Source organism: Podarcis liolepis (assembly GCF_965112155.1).
Source record: "Podarcis liolepis genome assembly, chromosome: 6".
Classification (NCBI taxonomy): domain Eukaryota; kingdom Metazoa; phylum Chordata; class Lepidosauria; order Squamata; family Lacertidae; genus Podarcis; species Podarcis liolepis.
Window position 1 is genome coordinate 57,884,787 of NC_139559.1, and position 25,617 is coordinate 57,910,403.

At 43.3% G+C, this 25,617-nt stretch overlaps 1 protein-coding gene across 1 annotated transcript; it reads left to right on the forward strand.

The window, feature by feature from the left end:
- The first annotated feature begins 358 nt into the window (after positions 1-358).
- Positions 359-25,617, forward strand: LOC310709768 (lanosterol synthase-like). The gene is made up of 23 exons (XM_083509811.1): positions 359-1,438; positions 2,084-3,790; positions 5,896-6,064; positions 6,745-6,883; positions 8,053-8,161; positions 8,993-9,114; positions 11,067-11,163; positions 11,599-11,734; positions 12,642-12,750; positions 13,887-14,005; positions 14,269-14,366; positions 15,291-15,318; positions 16,133-16,186; positions 16,567-16,638; positions 17,599-17,649; positions 17,896-18,045; positions 18,907-19,003; positions 19,677-19,782; positions 20,472-20,537; positions 21,847-21,927; positions 22,996-23,166; positions 23,626-23,704; positions 24,599-25,617. Exons 2-23 carry the CDS (start codon positions 3,777-3,779, stop codon positions 24,776-24,778), a joined length of 2,247 nt encoding a protein of 748 aa, XP_083365937.1. The 5' UTR covers positions 359-1,438; positions 2,084-3,776; the 3' UTR covers positions 24,779-25,617.

Genomic DNA, 25,617 nt, shown 5'->3' on the forward strand with positions numbered 1-25,617 from the left:
AAGATACTTATTGTCTGATTACTTTGCCTTAAAATAAATATAATATTACTTTAAACATTAGTCCTTTCATAATTATAACTTAGTTTCCCATAACACCGAATCTTATTGCTGAAGCTAGATTTTCCAAGTCATGCAAATTCTTAACATTCATATAACTTATAATATTTTTGTAAATAGTCTTTGAATTTTTCCCAGTCCTCTTCCATTGGGATTCGCACCACTTCAGATCCCTTATTGGTAAACGGAAATTTGGCAGAAATTTAAGAAAGGCTTTGCCCACCGAGCCACACAAACCCCCTACACAAAGCAAAATATAGCTTAAATTTGTGTGCTTGAGGAAGAATGACAGGCGATATGGAAAATTCCGAGAGATGCTCTCCCTGTATTAGGTGGATTCATTGGGGAAGGCTGCTCCCCTTAGGCAACCATTTGAGAGACTAGGATATTCCCCATCCTCCACCCTAAATGAAACCCAGCACTGTATCTGTAGTGTTGAAATATTATGTTCTGGGGGAAGTTCTCGGAATGGGTGGCTAAAACAGTCCCTGCCAGGAAAATTACGATCAAAAACAGGTATGGGCAACCTTTGGCCTTCCCTGTGTTGCTGAATTACATCCTTCACCAGCCACAGCAAGCTGGTCCGATGGCCAGGGAAGTTGGTGGAAGTTGAGTAATACCTGGAGGGCCAAAGGTTCCCCCACACCTGTTCTAAAATACATTGCACACAAGGAAAAGGGGGTGAGAAGAGATATTTACCTTTTTGACTGCACTTGGCTGTGCCACATTTACTTGCACTTCTGTAACTTCTAGGCTTGGCTAATGTAGGGTGCTGTGTGTAGAGCTGCCCTTAAGGACAACTCGGAAGCATCATTCGGTCTAGAAGGCAGCTTTTTACGGGTGGGAAAAATGCATGCCCATATAGCCTATTTGCATCTGTTGCACTGACTATCACTATGGCTTGAGGTCCAGTCTAGATGCTATCTGTACCAAAGTAAAAATATCGCTCTTTCAGTAGCTCCATGTGATACTTTCATTTTTTATCCCCCCCCCCAATTTTTTTATTGTTTTTCCAAATTTATAACAAACAAGTAGAAAAAGAACATCAAAAAACAAACAAACAAGCAAACATTTATCCTAATTGTAACAGTTCCACTTTTGTTAACATTGTTGGGTGACTTCCTCGAATCCCCCTGGCTGAGTTTCCATATAAATCATTGTAGCAGTTTTCCAAAACTATTTTCACTAAAATTTACTTGGTAAATTAATATCTTTCTTTCTCCATGTGATACTGTACTTTCAGTTGGTTTGATGCTTGTCTCTTTGTTGTCAACAACTCTCTGGTCCTAAACCTTTTCCTGTGAAAGTCTGTCACTTTCTCCATGCTAATGATTCTTCTACAAAGCTTGCTTCACTGTTAACTGTACAATACTGTAGAGCAGTGTTTTTCAACCACTGTTCCGCGGCACACTAGATGTTGCCTGGTGTGCCGCGAGATGTTGCCTGGAGGGAGGCGGGCGAGTCGGGCGGCGAGAGGCGGGGCGGCGGCGGCGAGGAGAGGCCGCCCAGTGCGGGGCTCTCGCCGTCTGCCTGCCTGGCTGCCTGCGAGCTCGGCGGGCAGCGCCTCCGTCCGCAGCGCCCGCCTCGCGGCTCTCATTCCCTGCCCCTGCCAAAGCTCACCCAGCCAAGCCGCGCTCTCCTTCCTGCCTCGCTTTGCTGCCTCCTCCCCCCCACCCCCAAAGCTTGGAGGTTCCCCGGCGCCGACCCGCAGGTTTGACCCCCTTCTCACACCTGTTCGCGCTCCTTGCACGGAATGGGGCGGATGGGGAGGAACGGGGCTCACCGCTGCCTCCGCTTGCCCTTCCCCCCTCCGCTGGCGGTCCCGCGATTCTTGGCTTTTTGGCGGTTGGCACAGAAGGAAGGCAAGGGGGAGGGGAAAAAATTGAAACTTACACTTTCGTGCGTCCCTCCCGGCGTGACGCTGCGCGCTGACGTCACGGGGCTGTAATGGTGGTGTGCCTCGAGATTTTTTTCATGAAACAAGTGTGCCTTTGCCCAAAAAAGGTTGGGAAACACTGCTGAAGAGTATACAGTTTACAAAACCAGATTGGCCATATATTTTGGGTGGGTGGTTTTTTTGTTATCTGATCAGGCATAAGAGCAGTGAGATTTGCCCCCCCCCCTAAGTTGAAGAAGCCTGGTAGCTGTAGGATAGAGTTAGTTTTGGTAATATGGGAAAGTTTGACTTAATATTTCCTGTTTTCTCCCTTCCTTACGCACTAAATCGTTTCCTCGGGGCAACAACATGGGGGTAGGAGAAGGGAGTGGTGGGTAGAAAAATTGGCTTTCACTGAATGGACATTTTCAGACTATCCTAGGGTAATTGTTGCAAATACAGTTATGTGCGGTTATTAGGGCTTTTGTTGTTTTTGTTCCAATGTGTATCATTTTACATCAATGGGTATTGATGTAAACATTTTGGGGCTGTGGTCACATTTGGAATTTTGAATGGGTGTCATGGGTACCAATCTATTGCTTTTAAACTGGTGAGGTTTTGTTTTTATTTGTTACTATGTTTTTTGTTTGTTTTTATGTTGTAAACTAACGTTTGCTCATCAGATAAAGGGTGCTAATTATAATTATAATTTGTCAGTGGTGTAGTGTAGGGGGGTCTACTGGGGAGATTGACCAGGTTGCAAACATTTTTGGGGTGCAACTCTGCAGCTTCCACCCCGACTGGAGGCCCTCCCGATCCCCCCACCTCACCTAAGCAGCATGCTGAGCAGGAGCTGTAGTGAGAATGGGCCCTTGCATCCCTCAGCTGTGTGGTATCCCCCACCAGCGGAGGAGGTGTGTAGACAGGAGTCTTGCGGCAGCAGCAACCCACCCCCAGCACAAAGAAGCGTTCATGCATGTCCCACCACTGCTGCACAGCTCCCTCTGCGAGCAGCAGTGTGCAGTATGGAGGTGCCAGTTAGGGGGCGCAATATTTGTCTTAAGGGGCACAATGCTAGTCTTGCCATTGGCACTGGCAACCCACACTACACCACTGCAATTTGACGAGGCAATGGAGCAAGGGATGATGTAATCTGTTCTTTTTGTTTGCCGCTTAATCACATTTCCCAGAATTTACTTTTTACCCCTATTCTCACTTAAAGTTCAACCAGGTTTTGAAACACATGTTTCCGGTTCTCAGGTGCATGGCAGCTTGCAGAAAACATCATCGCTGCAAAAGAGGCACTTTCACAATTTATGCATATGATACAATTTGCTTCCTTCCCATAGGTGGATGTTGTCTTCATTTGGGGAAATCTCCATGTCATGTTGGATTAGCATTCATAGGGCATTAGGGTAGATAGTTCACATAGCATAGCTAAGAGTCTGACTTTCAAGAAATCTCAACACACATCCTTTTGGGAAGTTACTTTACTCATGGTAGATTTTTATCTCCAGAAAACGTCGGTGCAATGCATCAAGGATAGCCCTGCAATACATTGACCTTTGTTATTGTGGGTGTGCCTTTCATTGATTACATTAACACTCCTGATCCCACCCTGTAAAGTTATTCTTGCTATGATTGGTTAGGTCAGTCTTTATATAACCTTCAAGTATTTTATTGGGAGCGTGAATATTTTAGAAACTGTGGAACTTCTGAGGCAGAAACTCTAGCCCAGAGTCCAAGAGTTCAGTGTCCTATTCAGTGTCCTGTGTACCTGAAGCCTTGCACCATCTAAAATATAACCAGAACAATCTGAGGCAGTCTTCATCAACCCAAGAAGATGTCTGATGGGACGTAAGTACATTGTGTGCAATCTATATGCTTTGATTAGGATGATGGTTAAATAAAATAACAAAGTGTGCCAGTTGCTTGACTTAATTCATGTTGATTAAGCAAGCTTTATTACAGGAGAAGTTCACAAAAATAAGATGGGAAGGGTAATTAACCTGATGTATTAAGGAATAAAAAGGCAGCAATTTGGGTTTTCTTTTTTCCTGATGATAATTTTTGTTAATTTTCAATTACAATCCAATAATAGCCTCATTTGCAACAATACCAAATTATAATACAATTACTAATACCAATCATTCAAATACTGGATTATATAATTTAGGTGGCCCCCCACATGCTAGATTTGATGGTTTGGTGGTTTTCTTTATTTCTGCGTTCCAAAATCTTCCTAATTTCAATTAAATTCCAGTTAAAATAATCCCTTATACAACAACTGCAGCATTAATAACGTCTATTTGTGTTGACACATTCAATGATTTATAGAACTACAAGTGAGGCACTCAAACTATATCCTTGTTTTTCCTGTGTATGGCAATTATTCTGTTCGTGGTGTTTCTTCCTGTCCTTGTAAAATGTTATGTCTATCTTTCCCCATCATGCCATGCGTGGAGCTGATACAGTCATACCTCGGGTTGAGCGTGTTTGAGTTGCACTCCGCGGCAACCCGGAAGTAACCGAGCGTGTTACTTCCAGGTTTCGCTGCTTGCGCATGCGCAGATGCTCAAAATGATGTCACGTGCATGCGCAGAAGCAGCGAAAAGCGACACGTGTGTGCGCAGATGTGCCGTTGCTAGCTAGTCAAGTTCAAACCTTAACGACCTTTTTGCTGGTTCTGTTCCGTAGTTTATGATCTCATTTCTTCTAGCATGCACCTGTACTTTAGTCCGCAATTTCTTGATACAAAAAGGTGTGAAAAATAGAATGGAACTTTTTGATTGTGATTAGGAACAGAAACGAAAATTGGTGTAAAAAGCTTTTGTTGGATTTCTGGCAAAGCAACCTGCAAAAACTAACTTGTAAGCCTTAGGTAATGGTCTTTCATTGGAAAGAGAAACAAGACAGGTGTGGCCTCTGATTCTCAACCCCCCAATTTACTGATGGTTTAGTTATAATAAATTTGCAATAAAAGAGGAATGAGATGAAAATAACTATGATGTTACGTGAAGCTTAGCAAACACTATTTGATAACAGAAGGGGATAAGCAGAAGATGGGTTAAAAAATTAATTTAAGTAAAGCAGAGTCTACAGTACATAAATAGTAAATCTTTTTGGAATTGAATCAGTAGTCCTTATTATTTGTCAATTATTGATTTCAAAAACAGAGGCCAATTATTGGAGGCCAATGAAAGACTTATTAGAAAATTGCACCTAAATTTTCTAACATGAAATAGTCTACTAAGACAGTCCTGTGCATGCTTACTCAGAAGTAAGGACCACTGTTTCACTGGGGCTTTTCTCCAGGAAAGGTGTGCAAGAGATTGCAGCAAGGAAACCCCCAAAGAGGTAATGTGAAAGACAGACACGTTAAAATTCATCATTTTCAAGTTTGAAAAGATATTGTGAAGTAGCTAAGAGAAGAAGGGGGGGGGGATGTTGAGGAGAAGACTTGGGTAAATGAACAGAAGTGAGGAGATTGGAAATTAAAGCTGTGATCCTATGCCAAATTATCTGAAAATAAGTCCTGTTGATCAATCTGGGACTTTTGTATAGGATTGCATTCCTAAAAATACTATACTAAGGGAATCGGCTATAAAAGAAATTCATAAAGCATCCCTGTTAACCTCTTTATGTTCTGAACAAATGGCTTTAACAACTGGGACAAAAATATGGTTGTAGAGAATAGAAAGTGTTTCCATAATGAGCTAGTTAGAAAAAGCAAAGGATCTATGGGTGTTACATGACTATGCCATACTCAGAGTAGACTCACTGAAATCAGTGGACAAATTAGTCATGAATAGACCCACTGAAATCAATAGACATGTCAGTCCCTCACTTCTGGCTGGAAGGACCACAGAATGGGGTTCAGAATAACTTCCTGTGATAGGATAACAAACCGATAGTCTGTTTGCATGTTTCAAACTCCGCACCTCCTCTGTGTTCTTTGGCAGATGTCTGCGCAGAAGAAAAGGTGCACATGAAATAGAACCCAAAACTGATCTTACTCGCTGGCGATTCAGCTCCGTGGAAGGGCGGCAGAAATGGTACTACGTGGCAGACGGTGAAGAATGTGCCCGTGAACAGAATGCACTCGAGGCTTACACTTTAGGGCTGGACACTGTAAGTGGCTTAATGATAACAGATGGTACAACACGGAAAGGCTACAAAAGGAGCACAGGGCACGAGGACTGCTGGCTTGGCCCTGCCTAGCAGCAGTTTCCCAAGGGCTGGGTCCTTTTTCTTTTGGGTTCTCATCTTCTGACACCTCAGTTAGGAGCACAGGAAGCTTGGTTATTGCAATCATAGAATTGTGGAAGGGATCATGAGGGTCACCTAGTCCAACCGCCTGCCACTTGGTGCTGTACAACTGCAACTTGATAATGTCAGGGTTGAATATGAAACCCTACTTGAAAGAAAGACAACCTTGAATAAGATAATATGCCGATCTACTGGAAATACTGAAATACATAACTTGGTTATCACTTTCTACAAGGTAGCTGCTCTGTGCTTGATACCTAGAAAGCTGAGTGAGTTCATCTGCAAGCCAGATTCAGTGTAGGGTTCTTACTTGTGCAAAGGGAGTTGGACTACGTGATCTTCTGGTCCCTTATATTCTATCTGTCATGGTTCCATCTGTCATGGTTCCAATCCTGACTACCCTTCCCTGTTATATTTATTTTTAAATGACCGATCAGATGCATTAAATGTAACAAGACATTTAACACAATGCATACTTTGTCTTGTAGATAGTCTGTTTAGTTTTTGTGCATTTCTCTTACTTTTCCTATTTTGTTTTACAGAGCAAGTTCTTTCCAGATTTGCCCAAAGTTAGCACCGCCCAGGAAGCAGTCCAGAAAGCGATTAAATTCTTCTCTGGCCTGCAAGCAGAAGATGGCCATTGGGCCATGGAGTGCTCTGGCGTTCTCTCTCTTGCACCAGGTACATGGACACTAGTGGATTTACCACATATACATTAACTGGCTAAGGAGGAACTCCCTGTATATTTTCTATAAACTTGTTTATCTTCTTTTACCAGACAGACACAAATAGGTAGACATTTGGAGAAACCTCTTAAACTGAGGCCTTCTTTTAAGAGCTATTATGCAGTGTGTGAATGTTTCTCGCTCGAGACACTTCTCCGCTCTCTGAAAACTTATTTGATCTCAGTGTCATGAATGTCTTCTTCCATGCATGAGAGGCTAAACCTTGAACCCTTTTAATTCAGAAGGGAGTTTTTGTAACTAAGATAGATATCCCTGTTATCTTCCATCACTGCATAATTATTTCTGCTGACAGGAGTGTCAGGAGTCGACACTTAGTCTTCCATTACCTTCCCTGGAAGTCCGATTCATCAGATGTGTATGTTCTTCAAGCCAGATTGCCTTGGGTCACCTGCCTGGGAAATTCTTCATTCTCAGAATTGCCTATAGTTAAATTTATATATATATTTAAATCCCTCTATTTAGGAAAACTAAGTCTAGCCTCTCTCACAAAGCAGAATACTTATTCAGTATATTCTGAACAGGGGGATAATCCATTGAATCCATTGTGCAGGATACTGTCCATCGGTGGCAGCATACAGCTGTATGGGGATGTGGTAGACCAGATGATTTAATATTTTTTCTTCCCCTTACAGTTAATCTTAATTATTTTTTTTAACTGTCTTTACTGAAAATTTTAATATTTTCTGTAAACCACTTAGCGGGATTATGCCACTGAAGTGGTATATAAATAATTAAATTTGATTTGCGTGCAGATCAAGATGAGAGAGAAATTTGATTCAGTTTCCAGTTAAAGGTCTTATTAGCACTTTCAGAAACAGTATGAGAACTGAAACACAGGCATTCTTTGAAGTTCGCTCTTCACTGATTTTTGTAGCTCATTTCCCCAGCCAAGTAGTGTGTACAATGGCGTATACTAGAGTAAAAACACAAATCTTGTTATGTTTGACCCTTTTCTTCTGTTTCAAGATGGTAAAAACAAACAAACAATGGGGTACAAAAGCATAAGTTACGTTTCAATATCCAAACAGGCGGTTTATTGGCAAATCATACCAAAGTTAAGATTGTCAAGTACTACACACGTTCTTCTTTTTTTTAACCAAACAGCTATTTTGATGTCATGTTATGCTGCCAAGATCTCACTACCAGAAGAGGTCGAGAGAGAGCTCCTGCGTTACATCCTCTCAAAACAGCTTCCAGATGGTGGCTGGGGCCTGTAAGTAGTCCAAGGAGGGTGTGAGCTTCTCTAGAGTGGCCCGAGAAAAGATGCTCTAGTTCTGCATATCTTTGTCTTGGGCTGGTCCATGATGCAATTCCCCTGTCAAGGCTTCTTTAAATCACTTCTGCATTCTGCTGTCTTTTGACTGTGAGCCTTTTATTTGCAATACTCACCATGTGAACTGGGCACCAGGGCAGATGACCAGAATGCCAGCTGGCCTCAGCATGTACTGAAGTTGCCCAGCTGTGGTGGAGAAAGATAGAATTGTGGCATGAGGAGTGGAGAGAGGCAACAATAATGAAGATATGATAGCTGACATCGCTATTGCCTTTGAAAAGCACCATCTATAGGAAGTATTACTATTGATAAATGGTGTGGTGAGGCCAGGTTGCCTCCATCCAAATGTATCCTGTCAAACCAATAGCAAACCACAAAATGGATCGGAGTTTGACTGAGCTTTGAATCTGAATTCTTAGTAGCATGGTATCAACTTTATTTAGCTGGAATGGAATTTCAACTGGTGCTCAGCTTGTGTGAGCTGCTCTCAAGCCCATGCTGCCTCATGAAAGGAAAGATTTCAAAGCACCAAATGCCCTTCCTTAAGGCATTACTTTTTTAAAAAGGTAATAGAAAACAAAAGAAGGTATTCTGTGGTGTCCTGGCTAATGGTTAGCTGACTGGGTATGGGTGAGGCAAATTCTCAGAAAAGCGTTTGAATTTAAGGTAATGCACCAGAAGAATGGAAACTAAACAATTCAAAGAGATTTCTAGACCTCTGGACTCACTGGTCCACTTTCTAATAGCTCTTTGATTTCTCTTTTAATGTAGTCACCTTAAAGAACAGTCAACAGTATTTGGCACAACCTTTAGCTACATAGCTATTCGAATCCTTGGACTTGGGCCTGACCATCCAGATGTAGTGCGGGCTCGGATAAATCTCCATAAGAAAGGTAAGGCAGAAATCTCCGCCAGGGCTGGATCAATCCATTTTGCTGGAGTGTAGTGCCCAGGCAAAGCTGGGGGCCCTGATGTAGTTATTTGGGAGCATCTTCCTATTCTGTCTCTCCCCCCCTTCCTCCCTTCTTTTTTGGGTCTTTTTAGAAATCACCATAGATTGATCATAGAAATTGTGTCTATGTCCCAAATAGAAGATGCTGGTCATATCTTCCCTCCCATTTCCCCTTCTCTAAAATTTATATTGGAAACTCTTGGGAAGGGGGAAATGGACCTGCCCTTTTATGCCACTCAATGCACAATATACAGTGATAAAATTTTATTTTACTGTATTCTTAGAAATACAAAGAATGAGGTGAATTATAACCTTCCTTTTGCAGTAGTGTTTTACGGTGAACCCCCCTCTTAACTACTGCTTAATCTTTTTGGTTTTATGAAGAAAACTCTCGGGTACTTGGAGACTTAGGAAAGTTAAACAGGGAAAGGTTTTTATTTTACAGAAACAAAGTGGTAAATGCATAGCTTCTTTTCAGTTATTTCACTTCAGTTCCTTAAACTTAAGTGAGTAGATGTTACAGCTTTGGTCTTAATACCTGGGGTCTTAAATAAGGTGGTGCTTGCTGTCAGTTTCCCAACTTTCTGTAAATCACACTCCTGAGGCTCTAATAGGATAACAGGTGATCACCCTCCAACTGGTTTGGGAATCTGCTTTTTCTCTAGAAGTTCTGTCACCTACTTTCCGAACTGGGACCCCAAGTAGAGTGTCCCCCTCATAACTCTACTTATCCTGTCCCCAATTCAGCTTCCCAGTTTTTCTCTTGTCTGTACACTCCTAAAAAGACACTAATCAATGTCTTTCAAACTAAACTCAACAGACTTCCATCTCTGGTTACAGATATTGTCCTCAGAGTTTGTTTGTATCTAGCTGAACTCAAAGAACGCCAACTCTCAACTCTTCTCTCCCCGTCTCTACGGCTTTCTCTTTTTCCTCCCAAAGTGCGGACTCCATACACACACACCCCTGCCCAGCTAGCTGTATCCACAGCCACTCAGAAGGAGGCTACAGCTCAGCACTCTGGTGGAATTCCAAGGCACTTCATCACTAAACTCTGGTCAAGCTGAGCTTTCTGTCGCACATTCACATAAGGTTTAATGGAACTAGGAGGTGAGGTGGTTCCTTCTGCATGGATACAGTCTGAGAAATACATAGCATATGTTTTCAGGATGATCAGGGCATTCACCCTGTCTCTGGGTAGCTTGTGCAGTTATAGGAAAAGTGAGGAGGGAACTCTTTGGGTTCAGCCAGTTCAGAAACACTGCAGTGAGCATAGCTTAAAGTTGTGCAACTGCTACTAGACTTCCCCTCCAATGTGTGGAGTGTGGCCGGGCCAGGCAATGAGGGTGCGATGGGGCAGGGGTGGGGGGACTGGGCCAGTAAGCCCAGTTCTCTTTCTCCCCCTCGTGTGATGAGGACATAAAACCTGCATAGAAGTAGTGTTGGGTGGTATTAAATGTGGACACCACAGCAGTTCTTATACTCATGTCTTCTCCTGATATGGGTAAGAAGAAATCTGAAAAACCACATGCCATATGGCTCTCTCTAAATGAAATCAAACCTTTATTAGGCATTATGCAAATAAAAACCGTAAGAAGGAAAATAACATGTAAAAGGAAAATAACATGTAAAAGGAAAATAACATGTAAAGCTCTCTCTCTAAATAATGAGAACAATCCTAGAAAAAAGAAAGCTAGGATTAAATGTATTTGTCATCTTCCTGTACAAAAGAGGGTCTTTCCAAGCACTATTTCCCTTTTTATAGTTTTGCAAAGTATCTTCACAGTATCTTCACAGCAAGGCAATAATCATATCTAGGTTTTCACTGTAAATTTATTTGGCTTTGTTCCCTTCAGTCTACAGAAGCAAAGATGTTGATAATTCTCTTTCCAGGTGGCGCTCTTGGAATCCCTAACTTGGGCAAAGTTTGGCTGGCCATTATGAATTTGTACAGCTGGGAGGGAATGAATTCACCATTTCCCGAGTTGTGGTATGTGTCCGAAAGTTTACTGATCCCCACCCCATGTCACCAATCATGAAATCCCCCCCCAATGTCTACAGTTTTACACAGTAGACAAATTCTTTATTAAATAACAGTGACTTGGAAATTGAAATTAATCCATATTAATCTTCACCACTCTCAGAGGTCCAAAGAGGCCTGGGTTAGTTCCAGTATTTGAGGCCCCTAGCCATAAAAAAATAAAGATAAGAATGACAACTCTGGAAAGCAAAATAATGCACCAACAATATAGTGGGGAATTTTTGCTTTGTTTGTTATTATGTTACCGGTTTTTGTGTTTTTATACTTTAAATTGCCCTGATCCTCAGATGAAGGGCAATATAACCTGCTTTTAGTGTTACCACTACATCCAGGATTCCTGACATTGTCTTCCATGAACCTGTTTCTTCCATCTTTCTGAAATAGGCTGTTTCCTACATGGCTGCCGGGACATCCCTCAACATACTGGTGTCACGCTCGCCATATCACCCTCGCGATGAGCTACTGCTATGCCACTCGCCTGACTGTAGAAGAAGATGAATTGATTCAGAGTCTAAGAGAGGCAAGGCAACATTCTCCAAACATCCCACCATCCTTGGTCAAAGTGGGACCCTCATACTCCCTTGGATCTGCACTTGGGGGATTGCTTGCTTGTATCTGACAGGGAGAAGGCTGAGCTGGGTGTCCTTTTTCCAGTTAAGGCAGAAGTCGAGCTCAGAGCATCGGTGTTTCAAAATGCCATGGGAATATTTATTTTGGAGAGAGGCGGGGGCATGGAAACATGCCACTTGGTCATCCCTATTCTAGCGGAGGGCAACTTTGGGAGGGTAGAATTTGGAGTGGAGATGGTGCTCATGGCATCACCCTACCAAGTCACATAAGTCTCTCTCCATTCATGCTTTTATTTTAATTTATTTAAATGGTTCTGTGCTTCCTGTGCCACAGAGTATTCCTTAACACTTTGCCTCTCTTCATAAAAACTGATGAACAACATCAATATTGCCTCCTACATCACAGTAATACCACAATTGCCCTTTTTGATGCTTTTCTTTCTTTCTTTCTTTCTTTCTTTCTTTCTTTCTTTCTTTCTTTCTTTCTTTCTTTCTTTTGGTGTGGTAAAAGGAGCTTTCTTCTCCCCTCTTCTGTGCTACTGGAAAAACAAATCAATGAAGAACTGTTGAACCATTAATCTCTTTCTCCTCTAATGTTTTATTTATTTATTTATTTATTTATTTATTTATTAATAATTATTTATTATTTATTATAACATACTTTTTCATTTAAGTATCAAAATGGTGATGACGTAGACTATAGCTCATGAAAGTTGATGCCATAACACAGGGAGAGGAAAATGCTAAAATGAATTTGCTGGGGTTTTTTTAAAGATCCGAAATGACAATTGTCAAGTACATCAGCATCCTTCTGCTTCTTTACTATGAAAGTCATTTTACTTCATTGTTTCCTTCCAGGAGATTTATGTGGAGGACTTCTCCACCATTGATTGGCCAGCCCAGAGGAACAATATTTACGAAGCCGATTTGCATTCTGCACACAGCTGGATGCTGGATGCTGCTTTTGGTGAGTGATTTTGGAATTGGCAAGTCTTTTTCTGGGAGTTCAGGCCTCCAACGTAGGTTTCCTAGGGTTTAGTTGACACAGAGAAAGAGACTTCTGCTGGTATAGGCAAACACTTTTCACCAGAGGATATCCATGGGAACATACAACATTTCCCAAGTTTCATATTATCATATGTAGCAAGCAAATACTTAGCCAATTACAAGGACAAGGGATATTGAATCACACTGTGAAGACAGCGTGTGGGATCCCTCACATGATCCGAATTGAGATTTCTACCCCGCCCATTACTTTTACAGTGTGAATTGGGATCCCCTGCCATTGTGATCAGTTAAGGAAAAACAAGATATGTAACTACTTGATGCAGGGGTGCCAACAGGATTATCTGGGTCCAATGCATTGTACCTTGACTGGGCTCTCTGACTCACTTGCCAAAGAGAACGCAGATCTGCATAAAATGTGTGTGTGTTGTGCAACATGCAAATTTGTGTCCTCTTTTGCAGGTAAGGTGGAAGGCCCACAAATGAAGAAAGACACGTTTTGCTTCTTTACATTCTCATAGTTTGGGGGCCCTACTGATCCCAATGAGAGCTAGTGGGAGGGACCCAGCAGCAGTTTTATGGTGCTTAATGACCCCCCCCATTTGCTTCCCAGTGAACCTTAAAACTATCAAACTGTTTCATTCCATTTCTCTAGATGTAACCTTGCCCAAGCCAAAGGAGAAAATCTGGCAGGGATTGTGATTTTGGCTCTTCAATTTTGGGGGTGGGTCCAGGGTGGAGGTTTGTTGGGAAAGATTTTGGGAGGGGATCTGCAAAAGGTTAATGGAAGTTGGGGGTAAATGAAAAGAAAAAAACCAAATGACCCCAAACAACTGGTGCCCACCTGTGGTAAACCCCTTCACTCACACCCATGTTCTTTTGCAGATTCCCCCCCCCCCAAATCATATTTGAAATTAGGGGCTGAAATCCTGCCTCTGTTTTGAGCCAAAAGATCTTTCAGAAGCAAGTGCCATTGAATTCAATGGCGCCCTCTTCCAGGTAATTGCATGGAGGATGGCAGCCCAAAACACACGAGGAAGATAGAACTGCATTAACATGATTGTGATGTTCATAGTGACTCTCTTATTCCTTCTGCAGCTACTTTCAATTTGTATGAGAGATACCATTTCACCAGTTTCAGAAAGCAAGCCATTGCAGAAATGTATGAGCAAATCAAGGCTGACGACATATTCTCGAACGCCACCAATTCTAGCCCGGTAGGTCCTTTGTGAAGAAAAAATTGTACTGGGAACAAATTCCTTTTGATGACAGCATATACTCATTCTCCTGAGGAAGCTTTGCTTCAAAAACCAAACAGAGAGCTATGTTTGTGGCAATCTTGTTCTGCCTGCTTGGAAGAGTTTCTGTGTTTGGCTGGTGAGATACAGACAGGTAGTCGTGTGGCAGATGAGAGTGCTAAGCATGCAGGTATTGCAGAGGGGAATTCCTAACTGGAATGATATTCTCTTTTGTCCTGCAGACTTGTAAAGCATTTCATGTGCTAATAAGCAGGTATGCTGATGGAGCCGATTCTCCAGCTTTTCAAGAACATATCTCCAGGATCTATGACTACCTTTGGTAAGGCTGGCATATTTATTCAAACCCATCTTTGTAGAATCCTGAACATGGTCTTGCATAAGTGTGCTTTTGCAGACCTGGATCCTTCTTCAAACCAAGGTCAATCGGACTAGGAAATGTAAATGGTGTGTACACCTGTGACAGCTGTAGTATGTGCGCACATGAGCACAGATGGTCAGATGGCAGCTTTATCACTAGGAGTTCCGTGGGGGGGAGTTGGGGGGGAGGGACCAGAAGTGGCATGCACACTCTGTAAAGACATCTCTGCCCCAGATGTGAACAACACTGTGCAAATGCAGCTTGCAGTGCAGTAGGAAAAAATCACCTTGTTGTGTTTTAAGCTACATATGTGAACATATCCTTATTTGCAGCATAGGTGGAACTCAGAAAGGTGTCATGCACACCTGTGTCCCACTCATCGTGTTGTCTGGAAGAGATTTCAGGGAGATTTTGCTTTTTGGCTGTTCTTGTGGCGCTGTGGGTTAAACCACAGAGCCTAGGGCTTGCTAATCAGAAGGCCGGCAGTTCGAATCCTCGTGACGGGGTGAGCTCCCATTGCTCGGTCCCAGCTCCTGCCAACCTAGCAGTTCGAAAGCACATCAAAGTGCAAGTAGATAAATAGGTACCGCTCCGGAGGGAAGGCAAACGGCATTTCCGTGTGCTGCTCTAGTTCACCAGAAGCGGCTTAGTCATGCTGGCCACATGACCCGGAAGCTGTACGCCGGCTCCCTCGGCCAATAAAGCAAGATGAGCACCGCAACCCCAGAGTCGTCCGCGACTGGACCTAATGGTCAGGGGTCCCTTTTCCTAAAGCCTATTCTATTTTATTCTACTCTTGTCAAGCCTTGGTCTCCTGTTATGCAATGAAGTTAGAGAACTACATGGACTTGCTTCTTATAATCTCTGCTTCTTATATCTCTGCAGGATTGGACAAGATGGTATGCTAATAAAGGTACAGTAGTGTGGACCCAGATGTTGGGAATTGCTATGGCCTACAATTTGCATTGCTTTGGTGACTCTCAAGCTGAGTTGTCTTCTGCCTGCCTGATATCAAAATATCAGGAGAATCCAGTCTTGGATCTCCTGCATATTGTGTAGCTTCACCCCAGGATTAGGGCTAGGAGGCAAGATGTAACATAACACAAGGTCATGTAGCACCTTTTAAAAATGCTGAACCAGATATTATCTAATGTGCTGAAAATCCAAAGACTTGTGTTGCTTAACTGAGTTTCAGTCCAGCAGAAAAGTTCAGATTTTTGCAAGCCATGGCTGCAGAACAAGGGGAAAAGTTCTTGAACCCAGGGGAATTGAGCAGTACAATAAAAAATCAGGCAAGTAAACATGTGGAGGAGCCCTTTAATTACTGATTTATTCTTAGTGTTCTTGCTTTCTTTTTAAATAGTGCACTGGAACATACATTTTAAAACAGAAAATAAAAATGTGAAAAAAACAGTTGTTTAAGATCTCCCACAACTACCACACAATTCTGACCACATGAAATTCAGAGGCTTCCACACCAGTCCACCCACATCTTTCCCCATCTTCCACTCAGTTAAGCAGGAGGCCTTATCACAGTTCCATGAGACGTTCCAGCCCTTCAGGAGTGTGCAGAGCAAGGCCAGTGGGGGAGGGTGTAGGCCGGGAAGTGGACATGACTGGGGAAGCATCCAAAGGGCTGGTTAGAGAGGACTGCCTTTAGATCCCAGGCCAGTGGTTCTCCACCCCTGATCTAATGGACAAAACTCTTCTTCCTTTCTTTATATCAGGTCATGGGATCACAGACCTGGGATACATCATTTGCCATTCAAGGCTTCTTGGAGGTATCATTTTATATTGTCAAATATTCTGCTTTTGTTCTCTCCACAATAATTTCCATTTACATGTATATTTTAGATGAATGAACTGGCATGTAGATGGTGTGTGTTCATTATTTAACCAAAGCACACACATTACGAGATCCGAACACCTCGTATGCCTGTCATGGTTCACCAGGAAAGGCATGTTCTCCAGGTGATTCTTAGGACATGAGGTCCAGAAATCCACACACTGAGTATTCCTTTTGTAGCACTGAAGTTATCCCTGAAGAACTTGCATTTATTTTTGTGGCTGTCCAAAGTGATGCTTTTATGTAAGTGTCTGAGATTTTCTCTGTGACTTTCCTGGGTCAGAATCCTTAAGCATAACTTCTGTCTTTTTCTAGGCTGGGGTTCAGAACAATCCTGACTATGCATCCTGTCTGAAAAAAGCCCATGAATTCTTGAAAGCCTCTCAGGTAAAGCACTGATCCTTGGAATAACATACACAGGGAATCAATACTGCTTTCAGCTGTCTCAGCAAAAGAATCAGGAGGGAAACACTTGTCTCTTTTTGCAAAGTAACATGTGTTACTCATCTTTCATGTGTTACTCATCATGAGAAGGAGCTATTAGGGTATCAAAGGCAATGGGCCTACTTGACCTAGATGTTGAAGGGCAGCTTCCAAGGTTGTATGGTTTCCCCCAGCCCTGCCTCTGATATCCGTGCATTTAGACATGGATGCCTGCATAGGCAAAGCTTAATGTGTGGGTGTTGTGGTCATGGGAAGCAGAGCCAGAGTGTGGTCCAGCTGCCTCTTGATTGCATGAGATTCATTCAGCTGAATAATGTGTCATGGCAGGACTATAGAATAATAGGTTTTTAATCTGAAGCCCATGTGATCCTTGACTGTAATGTCAATTCGGTTCTATAGTGTGGCTTCAGTCCTGTGTAAAACCTTGTATATCCACTGCAATTTACCTCAACCGACACTATGGGTTGTACACAGTATGAATCCTATTCACAGCAAACCCATTTAGGTTAATAAACATGCCCAATTTGAGTTCATAAATTTCAGTGAGTCTGCTTTGAGTAGCGCTGGCCCTGACACAACCCTATGTGCTGCCATTGTATCAGGTTGTAGCCATATTCTGTCTTCTAAATTGCAGACCATATTTCTGACTGAGTTAATTTATTTTCTATTGTTTATTAATTATTGCATAGCCCATCTTTTTCTCCAAGCAGCTTAATGAAATTTTCTTCCTCCTTACTGAATCCACACAACAACCCTATGAGGAATTTTAGGCTGAGAGGAAGTAGAGATTGGCATCCTGGTGTCTCAGGTCCATCACTCAAACTGTTATGCCACACTAGCTTTCTCTGGTTATAAATATAATCTGATTGTCTTTTATTAATATGCTGCTAATCTGTTTTTCAGATTGTAGATAACCCACCTAACTACCAGAGATATTATCGCCAGATGAACAAGGTACATCCAGAATTGTGTCCTGTCTGTGTGACACATAGCCAGCAAAAAAAGAGTCTTTAAGTGTTAATTCTGAGAACCCAAGGAGCCTGCTGGTTTAGGCCAGGGCCCATCTAGTCTAGGATCCTGTAAGAGAAATGTGGATCACCTGTCAAATCCCTGGTTGCTTTATTGGGATCTTTTTGGGAGGAGATTATTCTACATTGATGGCTGCCCAAGGAGTCCTAATGTATTTTCTTCAATATCCAGGGTGGATTCCCCTTCAGCAATCGAGAGAATGACTGGATAGTCAGTGACTGCACTGCTGAGGCCATGAGGACATTGATGCTACTGGAGGAAAAATGCCCCTTCATAGAAGATCATGTGGCACCTCAGCGCCTCTTTGATGCTGTCAATGTGGTGAGAAGGGGGAAAGCTCAGAAGAGAAAATGGGGAGCAGGCAGGAGGAAGCTATTGTGGGAAGACTGAAGTCATCTAGCATTCAGTAATAGTGCTGAGGAGAATATTGGTTTTGTGGGACTGTAGGCTAAGAGAATTGGTGGAAGTGTCACTATGGCAGCATTGTATCCTCTGTGAAGGATGATCAGTCTTGAAGTTTGAGTTTCTTAAGCTCAGGTAAAGGGTTGTAAGGTAGCAGGACTGAGAGCAATCTTCCCCAATAAGCTGGATCGAAAGCTCACTGGGGATTAGGATTGACAACAGACGGACTACTGATTTTGTTCAGTGGAAAGCAGCTATTACATGCTTACGTTTTACTTAATCAATTTGAAGTCAAATATATAATGAGTTAATCTCCTTCCATATAGTGGTAATTTGGAGTTAAATCACATTTGATAGAAATACGCAAATTAGCAAATTTTCTCCTGGAATCCTCATCATAGTCGCAAGGAGCAATGACACTTTCTAGTGTTTGCTAGGAGAACAGAATCTCCCAATCCACTGAGTTCTCCATTTGCCTAATATGGTGAGAGAGGGCCAACTGGCATGACTACATGTGTATGGAGAACTACTCTCCATTTGTTTAACTCCACTTGAAGTAAAGAGATTAGTTTTTCAAGGTGTGATTTTACATACCCCTATAATATTTGGGGCTTTTTAGTTTAGGAAAAGAGCAAGTGAAGTAAGGGCACAGGAGTGGCTGGTGGGACTGGGCAGGAGTGATCATCGTGCACCTCTGCAAGTAAGACAAAGCACACCATGCCCATTCTTAAACCCTTTGCTTTGCTCCCTCCCCAATCACACTTGTACTTTTTTTTGCAGATGCTGAACATGAGAAATTCTGATGGTGGTTTTTCGTCTTATGAAACCAGGCGTGGGAGTTGGCTACTGGAGATAATGAACTCCTCAGAGATATATGGTAAGAACACAGCCTTGGTATCAGAACAACTTAAATGGGAATCTTATGTGAATTTCTGGTCATCTTCACAAGCAAAGTCTGTTTCATAGTTTGGGGGATAGATGCCAAGTCACGCAATCACAGCTTTGTATGCGTGGGAGCTTTGGGAAGGCAGTGCAAGGGTTCTGGCAGCATCCCAGAGCCTTTGCACCACGTTTCCCAAAGGTGGGGGAAGCACTTACTGGGCTTTGGGAAGGAGGCATGAGGGCTCATGCAGTGCCATTGATAGTGGCTGCCAATGAGTCTATGGACCTAATTCAACATAATTGGTTTTCAACTACACCACATGGGTCTTGCTTATTTTAGAAGCCACCTCTCCTAGGATGACCCTAGCACCTCACAGCCTTCAGGGAGGGGACACATTACTTTGAGGGTATTGCTGGGCATGCCAGCTGTGGGTGTGGCCAGAGTCACCTCCTTTTGCCACACCCTTTGCACGCCTGTTTTGCTGATTGGATGGCACGTTTGGTTGCTAGGCTTTTGGTGGTTAAGAGCTGGCATTTGACCTGTTGCTTTTATAGACATCCTCCCCCCCCCCCGCCCGCTGTTTAAACTGCTAGGTTTTTGCTCCCTTTTTAAGGATATAAATCTGTAAGCCATCTTGAAAGGTAACATTCTGGACTTTGTTTTTTAGCTGATTGTATGGTCGACCACACCTATATAGAATGTACTTCATCAGTAATGCAGGGATTGAAACATTTTGGGAAAAGATTCCCAAATCACCGGGAAGATGAAATCAGGTAAATATATGAAGGGAAATCAGGCAAATGTATGAGCTGAGTATGATGTTATTGTTACGTTATAATACACATATGCTCTATTCTAGAATTCTGTATTCTAATGCTGCAACAAACCAGCACAGCTCTGGAAAATGCAGTGCTTTCCCCCCCTAAAAAAATGTTTAGGGGTACTCTCATTTTCCTACTCACATTGAAATACTGCCCCTCAATGAGGCCAAACTTGGATTCACAAAATGTTTAGGGGTATGCGTACCCCCCCCCAGAAAAAAGCACTGGGAAAATGTATATGTATATGTATATGTATATGTACACATAGCATGCATGTTATTTCCAACATGGAAGTGATACTTTTGTGAGATATTCATCTCATGTACAGCTGTTGCTGGTGGTTTAAATATCCTTAAAGACTGATGAGGAACACTTTTCATCTTAATTAGCAATCACCTGCTAGGCTGGGAGGTCCTACTACTGGGTCACAGCCTGCTCTAAGGTGGGTCACAATAGCAACACTAACGTCGCCGTTAAAACATTAAGAAGTGGGCCACTAAATGCATGTTTGGGGTAGGTCCAAGTTCTGAAAAAGTCGAAGGCTACTTTAGGCGGCTGAATGCCATTGTTACAAGGGACTTGGGTTAATTATTGTCTGTTTAGCTTGAAATATAAGAAGACTCCTTTGTTTTTCTTCTCAGTGATACTCTAAATAAGGCTTTGCAGTATTGTCGTAATATGCAGAAAGCTGATGGCTCCTGGTTAGGGTGAGTGGCTTACAAATATTCCACACTGAACTTGACTGCGGCACGGGTTGGCATAGTTTCTGAATGCATACATAGCATTCTGAAAGTAGGACTTGAAGAGGTTGTTGATGGGCTGTGGAAACCTTCACCTTTCGAATGACTTTCCTGCACAACAGTTTGGCAGACTGCTGCCTTGCGTGGAATGTGACACACATAGTGGAACTCTTGCCTTTAGTAGCATCCCTAGGCTGCCTGTTACCTCCAAGAAGGAGACCTCCAGAGCTTCGTCTGATTCATCTGCATTTGCACAGTCTGCAGTTTGTGCTTTCAGTATTCTGCAAATATGAAACATTTCTGCGATGAAGGGTAAAAAACATGCACAGAATGGGATTTCTCACTTCCCACTGTGGAGGGTTGTGCTGCAGCCTAACTCTGTGCATGGTAAAGAAAACACAGGAGCACCAGCCTCTTTTTAGAGGTAATGGGATCCTAAACTGATGTGTAAAATGGGCAATTTCAGAATGTGACACCTAAGAGGGCAGTTGGGAATCTTGTTCACCACAAACAACTGATTGCTAGCGTGTCTAAGGAGTGATTAGAGACCTGCAGCCTAAAATGTAGTACCAATATCCAGGTGTCAGCAGCTTGCTCCACCCTCAGTTAATCTATGTTCTTAGGCAGGATTAGGTAGTTGCACAAACCTTCACATTGTCATTAGACTTAGAGAGAAAACATACTGTACTGTTGGTAACACTATGTACTGATCCCATACTGATCCCTACATGATTCATCAGGAGTATTCACACCATAAGATCTACAGCCACTAAGTAAAATAACTGGTTATATAAATTAGATCTAGTTAGATCAATAGCAAGCAATGAAAAACGCACAACTAGTTATAGCAACAAGAGATTCTGGCTTTGACCAGGAATTTCACTGCAGGTTTATGATGAATGAACTTGGCTCCATCCCTCCTTTCACTACTTTGAAGAGAGTCCTGTCTGTAGACGATAAAACTTTGAAAAACTGCCACCAAGAAGAAACCTTCTCCTCATCTAGTTGTTCACTGTTTGGTGCAGCTAATGGAGGGATGTGAAAGTTTTGGAAGAAATGCAGAAAAAAGCATAGCTGCGATAGCTCAGGTGATAAAACATGAGACTCGAAAGATTCTTGCATTGCAGGGGTTGGACTAGATGACCCTCATGGTCCCTTCCAACTCTTTGATTCTATAAAACAAACAGTGAATGGAAGGGCATACTCAAAGGTTGTAGTCTGTCATTTGTCTCAGTATCTTTCATTCAGCGGCTGATGGGTTTTTCCTCCCTGACAGGCGATGGGGCGTATGCTTCACATATGGCACCTGGTTTGGACTAGAGGCATTTGCATGTATGGGATACATCTACCGTGGTGGGTGAGTAAGCAGCCTTTCGGGTAGAAGATTAGTATGAATGTTGCTCTGCTGGGAGCCCTTGATGGAGCTGAGCTTCAGGGGTGTGAAGCGGAGAGACCGTCAGGCTCCTGTACCCAAAATATCGAAGGCAGAGGAGTCATGTGCATATAATATTGACAGCGCCAGCCCCAATGCATGCTTAAAAAGGTAAAGGATAAAGGGACCCCTAACCCAGTGTTTCCCAAACGTTTTTGGGCAACGGCACACCTGTTTACCGGAAAAAAATCTCGCGGCACACCACCATTAAAGCCCCGCCCCCGTGACATCATTCGGGGAGCCGGCGGCCCGGGCCTGAGCTGGAAGGAGAGGCGGTGCTTTTCAGCACAAGGCAATCGGCCTGGAATTGTTTCCCGCGCGCTGCGAAAGGGAACAGCTGCGGTCGCGCGAACCCTCCGGCGCTGGGAGGGGAAAGGGCGGAGTCGCAGAGCACCAGCTGGCCGAGCGGTTGCGCGCAGCGTTGCGCTTTTGGAGAGCGTGCGGCTGCTGCTAGGGGATCCGGGGACGTGAGCAGGCCTGGCCCGACCCGGGTTGAAGGAGGACAAGCCGGCAGCGCGCCAAGTGAGTTCGGTTGCGCGCGACGGCCCCCGCTCCCCCCACCCCCGCCGGATCCTCGCCGCCGCCGCCTCTCGCCCGCCTCCCTCCCACGGCACACCAGCCGATGTCTCACGGCACAGTAGTGTGCCGCGGAACACCGGTTGGGAAACACTGCCCTAACCATTAGGTCCAGTCATGACCGACTCTGGGGTCTCGCTTTACTGGCCGAGGGAGCCGGTGTACAGCTTCCGGGTCATGTGGCCAGCATGACTAAGCCACTTCGGGCGAACCAGAGCAGTGCACAGAAATGCTGTTTACCTTCCCCTAATGCATTCCCTAATTTACTCAGAAGTAAATCCAACTGAGCTTAGTGGGCCTTACCTGTAGGTAAGTGTGCATAAGATTATTTGGATGCAGTCAAGGCCAACAGTGGAACAAAACCCAACGAGGCATCTCATGGGCTGTTTTTTCTCTTTCCTCTCTCATATTTTCCAGGGAGGCATGCAAGGAAGTGACCAAAGCGTGTGAATTCTTAGTCTCCAAGCAAATGGAAGACGGTGGCTGGGGAGAGGAATTTGAATCCTACAGGTTTCGCAAATATATTCAGCACACTGTTTCCCAGATCCACCAAACCTCCTGGGCTCTGTTGGGGCTGATGGCTGTTAGGTAAGCACAGAAGATGGCAGTTACTTACTTTAGCAAAGGCTTCTGTCTTTTTGTGCTTTTGCCCAAGTTCTTTCTGTGCTTTTGCCCAAGTTCTTTCTGTAGCAGTTAGACAAACCAATTAAGGCGTACTAAAGAAACATGCTAACTTTTGGAAACTTACAGAGGACAGAATTTTCCTGCAGCTTCATATGTAGATGTTCCCACGTGCTTCTTAGTCCAAACAATTGAAATAATGCCAAACAAAGAGGCAGTTAAGGCTGTCTTAAGGACTGGATGAAGGCCTCACAATTTCATTTATTTAGCTTCTTCACTTTTCTGAACTTGTGTGAAGTACTCATGCACTTACAGGTCTTTCCACTAGGGGGACCCATTGAGTTTCTGTGAGCTCCTGAGAAGAAAACTGATAGGCTTTCCCTGATGATAACAGAACTAATGACCAATATTTTTGTGGCTTTGCAGATATCCTGATGTTCGGGTTCTGGAAAGAGGAATACAAGTTTTGATTGACAGACAGACATCGATTGGGGAGTGGCCTCAGGTGTGTTACAACTTTTAATTTCTTTTCTTAATCTAATATCCTCATAGCAATATAATTTCAAGGTTGACAGGAACAGTATATTTCAGCCACCTATGGAATTGATCATGTCCTCCAAATATATGTAAAATGAATGAACACAGAGCATTTTCCACCAAGTACTGAGAGTGGGGGTGGCTAAGTTGCCTTCCAGCCTACATAGGCAATTCAGCAATATTTGGAGGACCAAAAGTTTTCCACCCCTCACTTACTGAATGAGGCAGATCAGAATGTACTCTCATTGGCATTGTTGTTGTCATAAAGATGCTTCTCGTACATGGCTGCAATGTATTGTGGACACACATGGACACTTGTGTGGCATTGGCAGGTAAGATCTTACAAGTGCTTCCCATATTCTCCCTCTATTGGACACTCTGATGTTCCTGTGGGAAGTATTCTGTTGCCTTAAGCACCCAAGTGATTCACGCACCTGTCTTGTTCCTGCTGTGGCATCAAAATGTGTCATCAGGATTGAGTTTGTGTGGTATCAGAGCACAGGACACAGCTGGCCCTACTGTTACATACATGTGGCAGCTCAGAGGGGTGCCTTTAAAAAGCCATAGACTGCCAGTTAATTATTTTATTTTTTAATCATGGAACCATTTGGATATTCTGCCTGAGATGCTACAATGTCTTTAGTCGCCTTTCCTACATTTTAATTGGCTCTGGTCTCTGATTCCTGCTTCCAGAGTCTTGTTTGCCAAACAAAAGCTCAGTGATACTGTATGTGACAGTTGCTCTTGAAAGAGGTTGCAGTGATCATACAACCGGGTTCTCAAATGGAATTTAGTCACCATGAAGTCAGGACAGAAGACTGCATGTTGGTTGTTCAGGAATTTCTCTTTTGCCTCTCCTCAGGGTGACATCGCTACAGCGTTCTACAAAGCTGGTACTCTGCATTACAATGCCTACCGAATCATCTTCCCTATCTTTGCACTTGCCCGCTTTACTCGGCTGTATCCCAGCAGCCCTGTCGCTAAAGGACTCCTGAAGAATGGATCTGTGCATTCAGAGCAGAGTCAGAATGGAGGGTGCTGACCAGAGGTGCACTGTCATTCCTGAGAGCTTGGGTTTCATCCTTCTCAACATCACCCAGTGCTTTTCTCTCTTGGCTGATATTCCCCTTGTAGCACGATTGCACTTTGAAATGCACAAACATGCCCCAAAGAAAGTGGACAAAGAGGCACGTTAGCTTAATTTCCTGGTAGCGATTTGCACCACTTCAAATCCCTCACTGGCAACAGAAATTTAGAAAAGGCTTTGCCCACTGAGCGATTCATAACCACGATCCACATTCCTACACAAAGCAAAATACAGCTGAAATTTGTGTTCTTGAGGAGGAATAACAGAGGGTGTGGAAAATTCAAGATATGTTGCTCTCCCCTTAATAGGTGGATTCAGTGGGGATACCGTTAGGCAACATTTTGAAGGTACAGGATATTCCCCACCCTCCACTGTGAATGAAGCCCAGCGTCTCTGGGTTATTTGTGGGGCCTGCCTGGTGCTCGTTCATTCCCGCCCCCCAAAAATAATGTCCAGCCCATCACATGGTCTGAGGGATGGTGCACCAGCCCACAGCTGAAAAAGGTTGCTGACACCTGTGCTAAGTATTTGGCCCCCTTATTGAAGGAGGGGATTTATCACACTGACTCTTCCAAGGGGTCTTTTGTGCTGAATAATTGTAGTGGAGAATGTGGCAAGATTTTTGAGTGATGCCATGAAATGACGTTACCATAGGTCCTAAGAGCCATTTTTGTACCTCATAATGTCTGGGCAGTTTTATGCTAAAGTATCTCCTACTATGTTTTGTTCTCTGTGTTGTGTTCTGATCCATGTATACAATGCACTTTTTCTATGCCAATAAAGGAGATTGATTG

What these genes read in the sequence shown, in the direction of transcription:
- LOC310709768 (XM_083509811.1), top strand. An exon ending in ACGCCACCAATTCTAGCCCG is followed by an intron (nt 14,006 to 14,268) that starts GTAGGTCCTTTG and finishes TTTGTCCTGCAG; the next exon opens with ACTTGTAAAGCATTTCATGT. An exon ending in AAGATGGTATGCTAATAAAG is followed by an intron (nt 15,319 to 16,132) that starts GTACAGTAGTGT and finishes TCTTTATATCAG; the next exon opens with GTCATGGGATCACAGACCTG.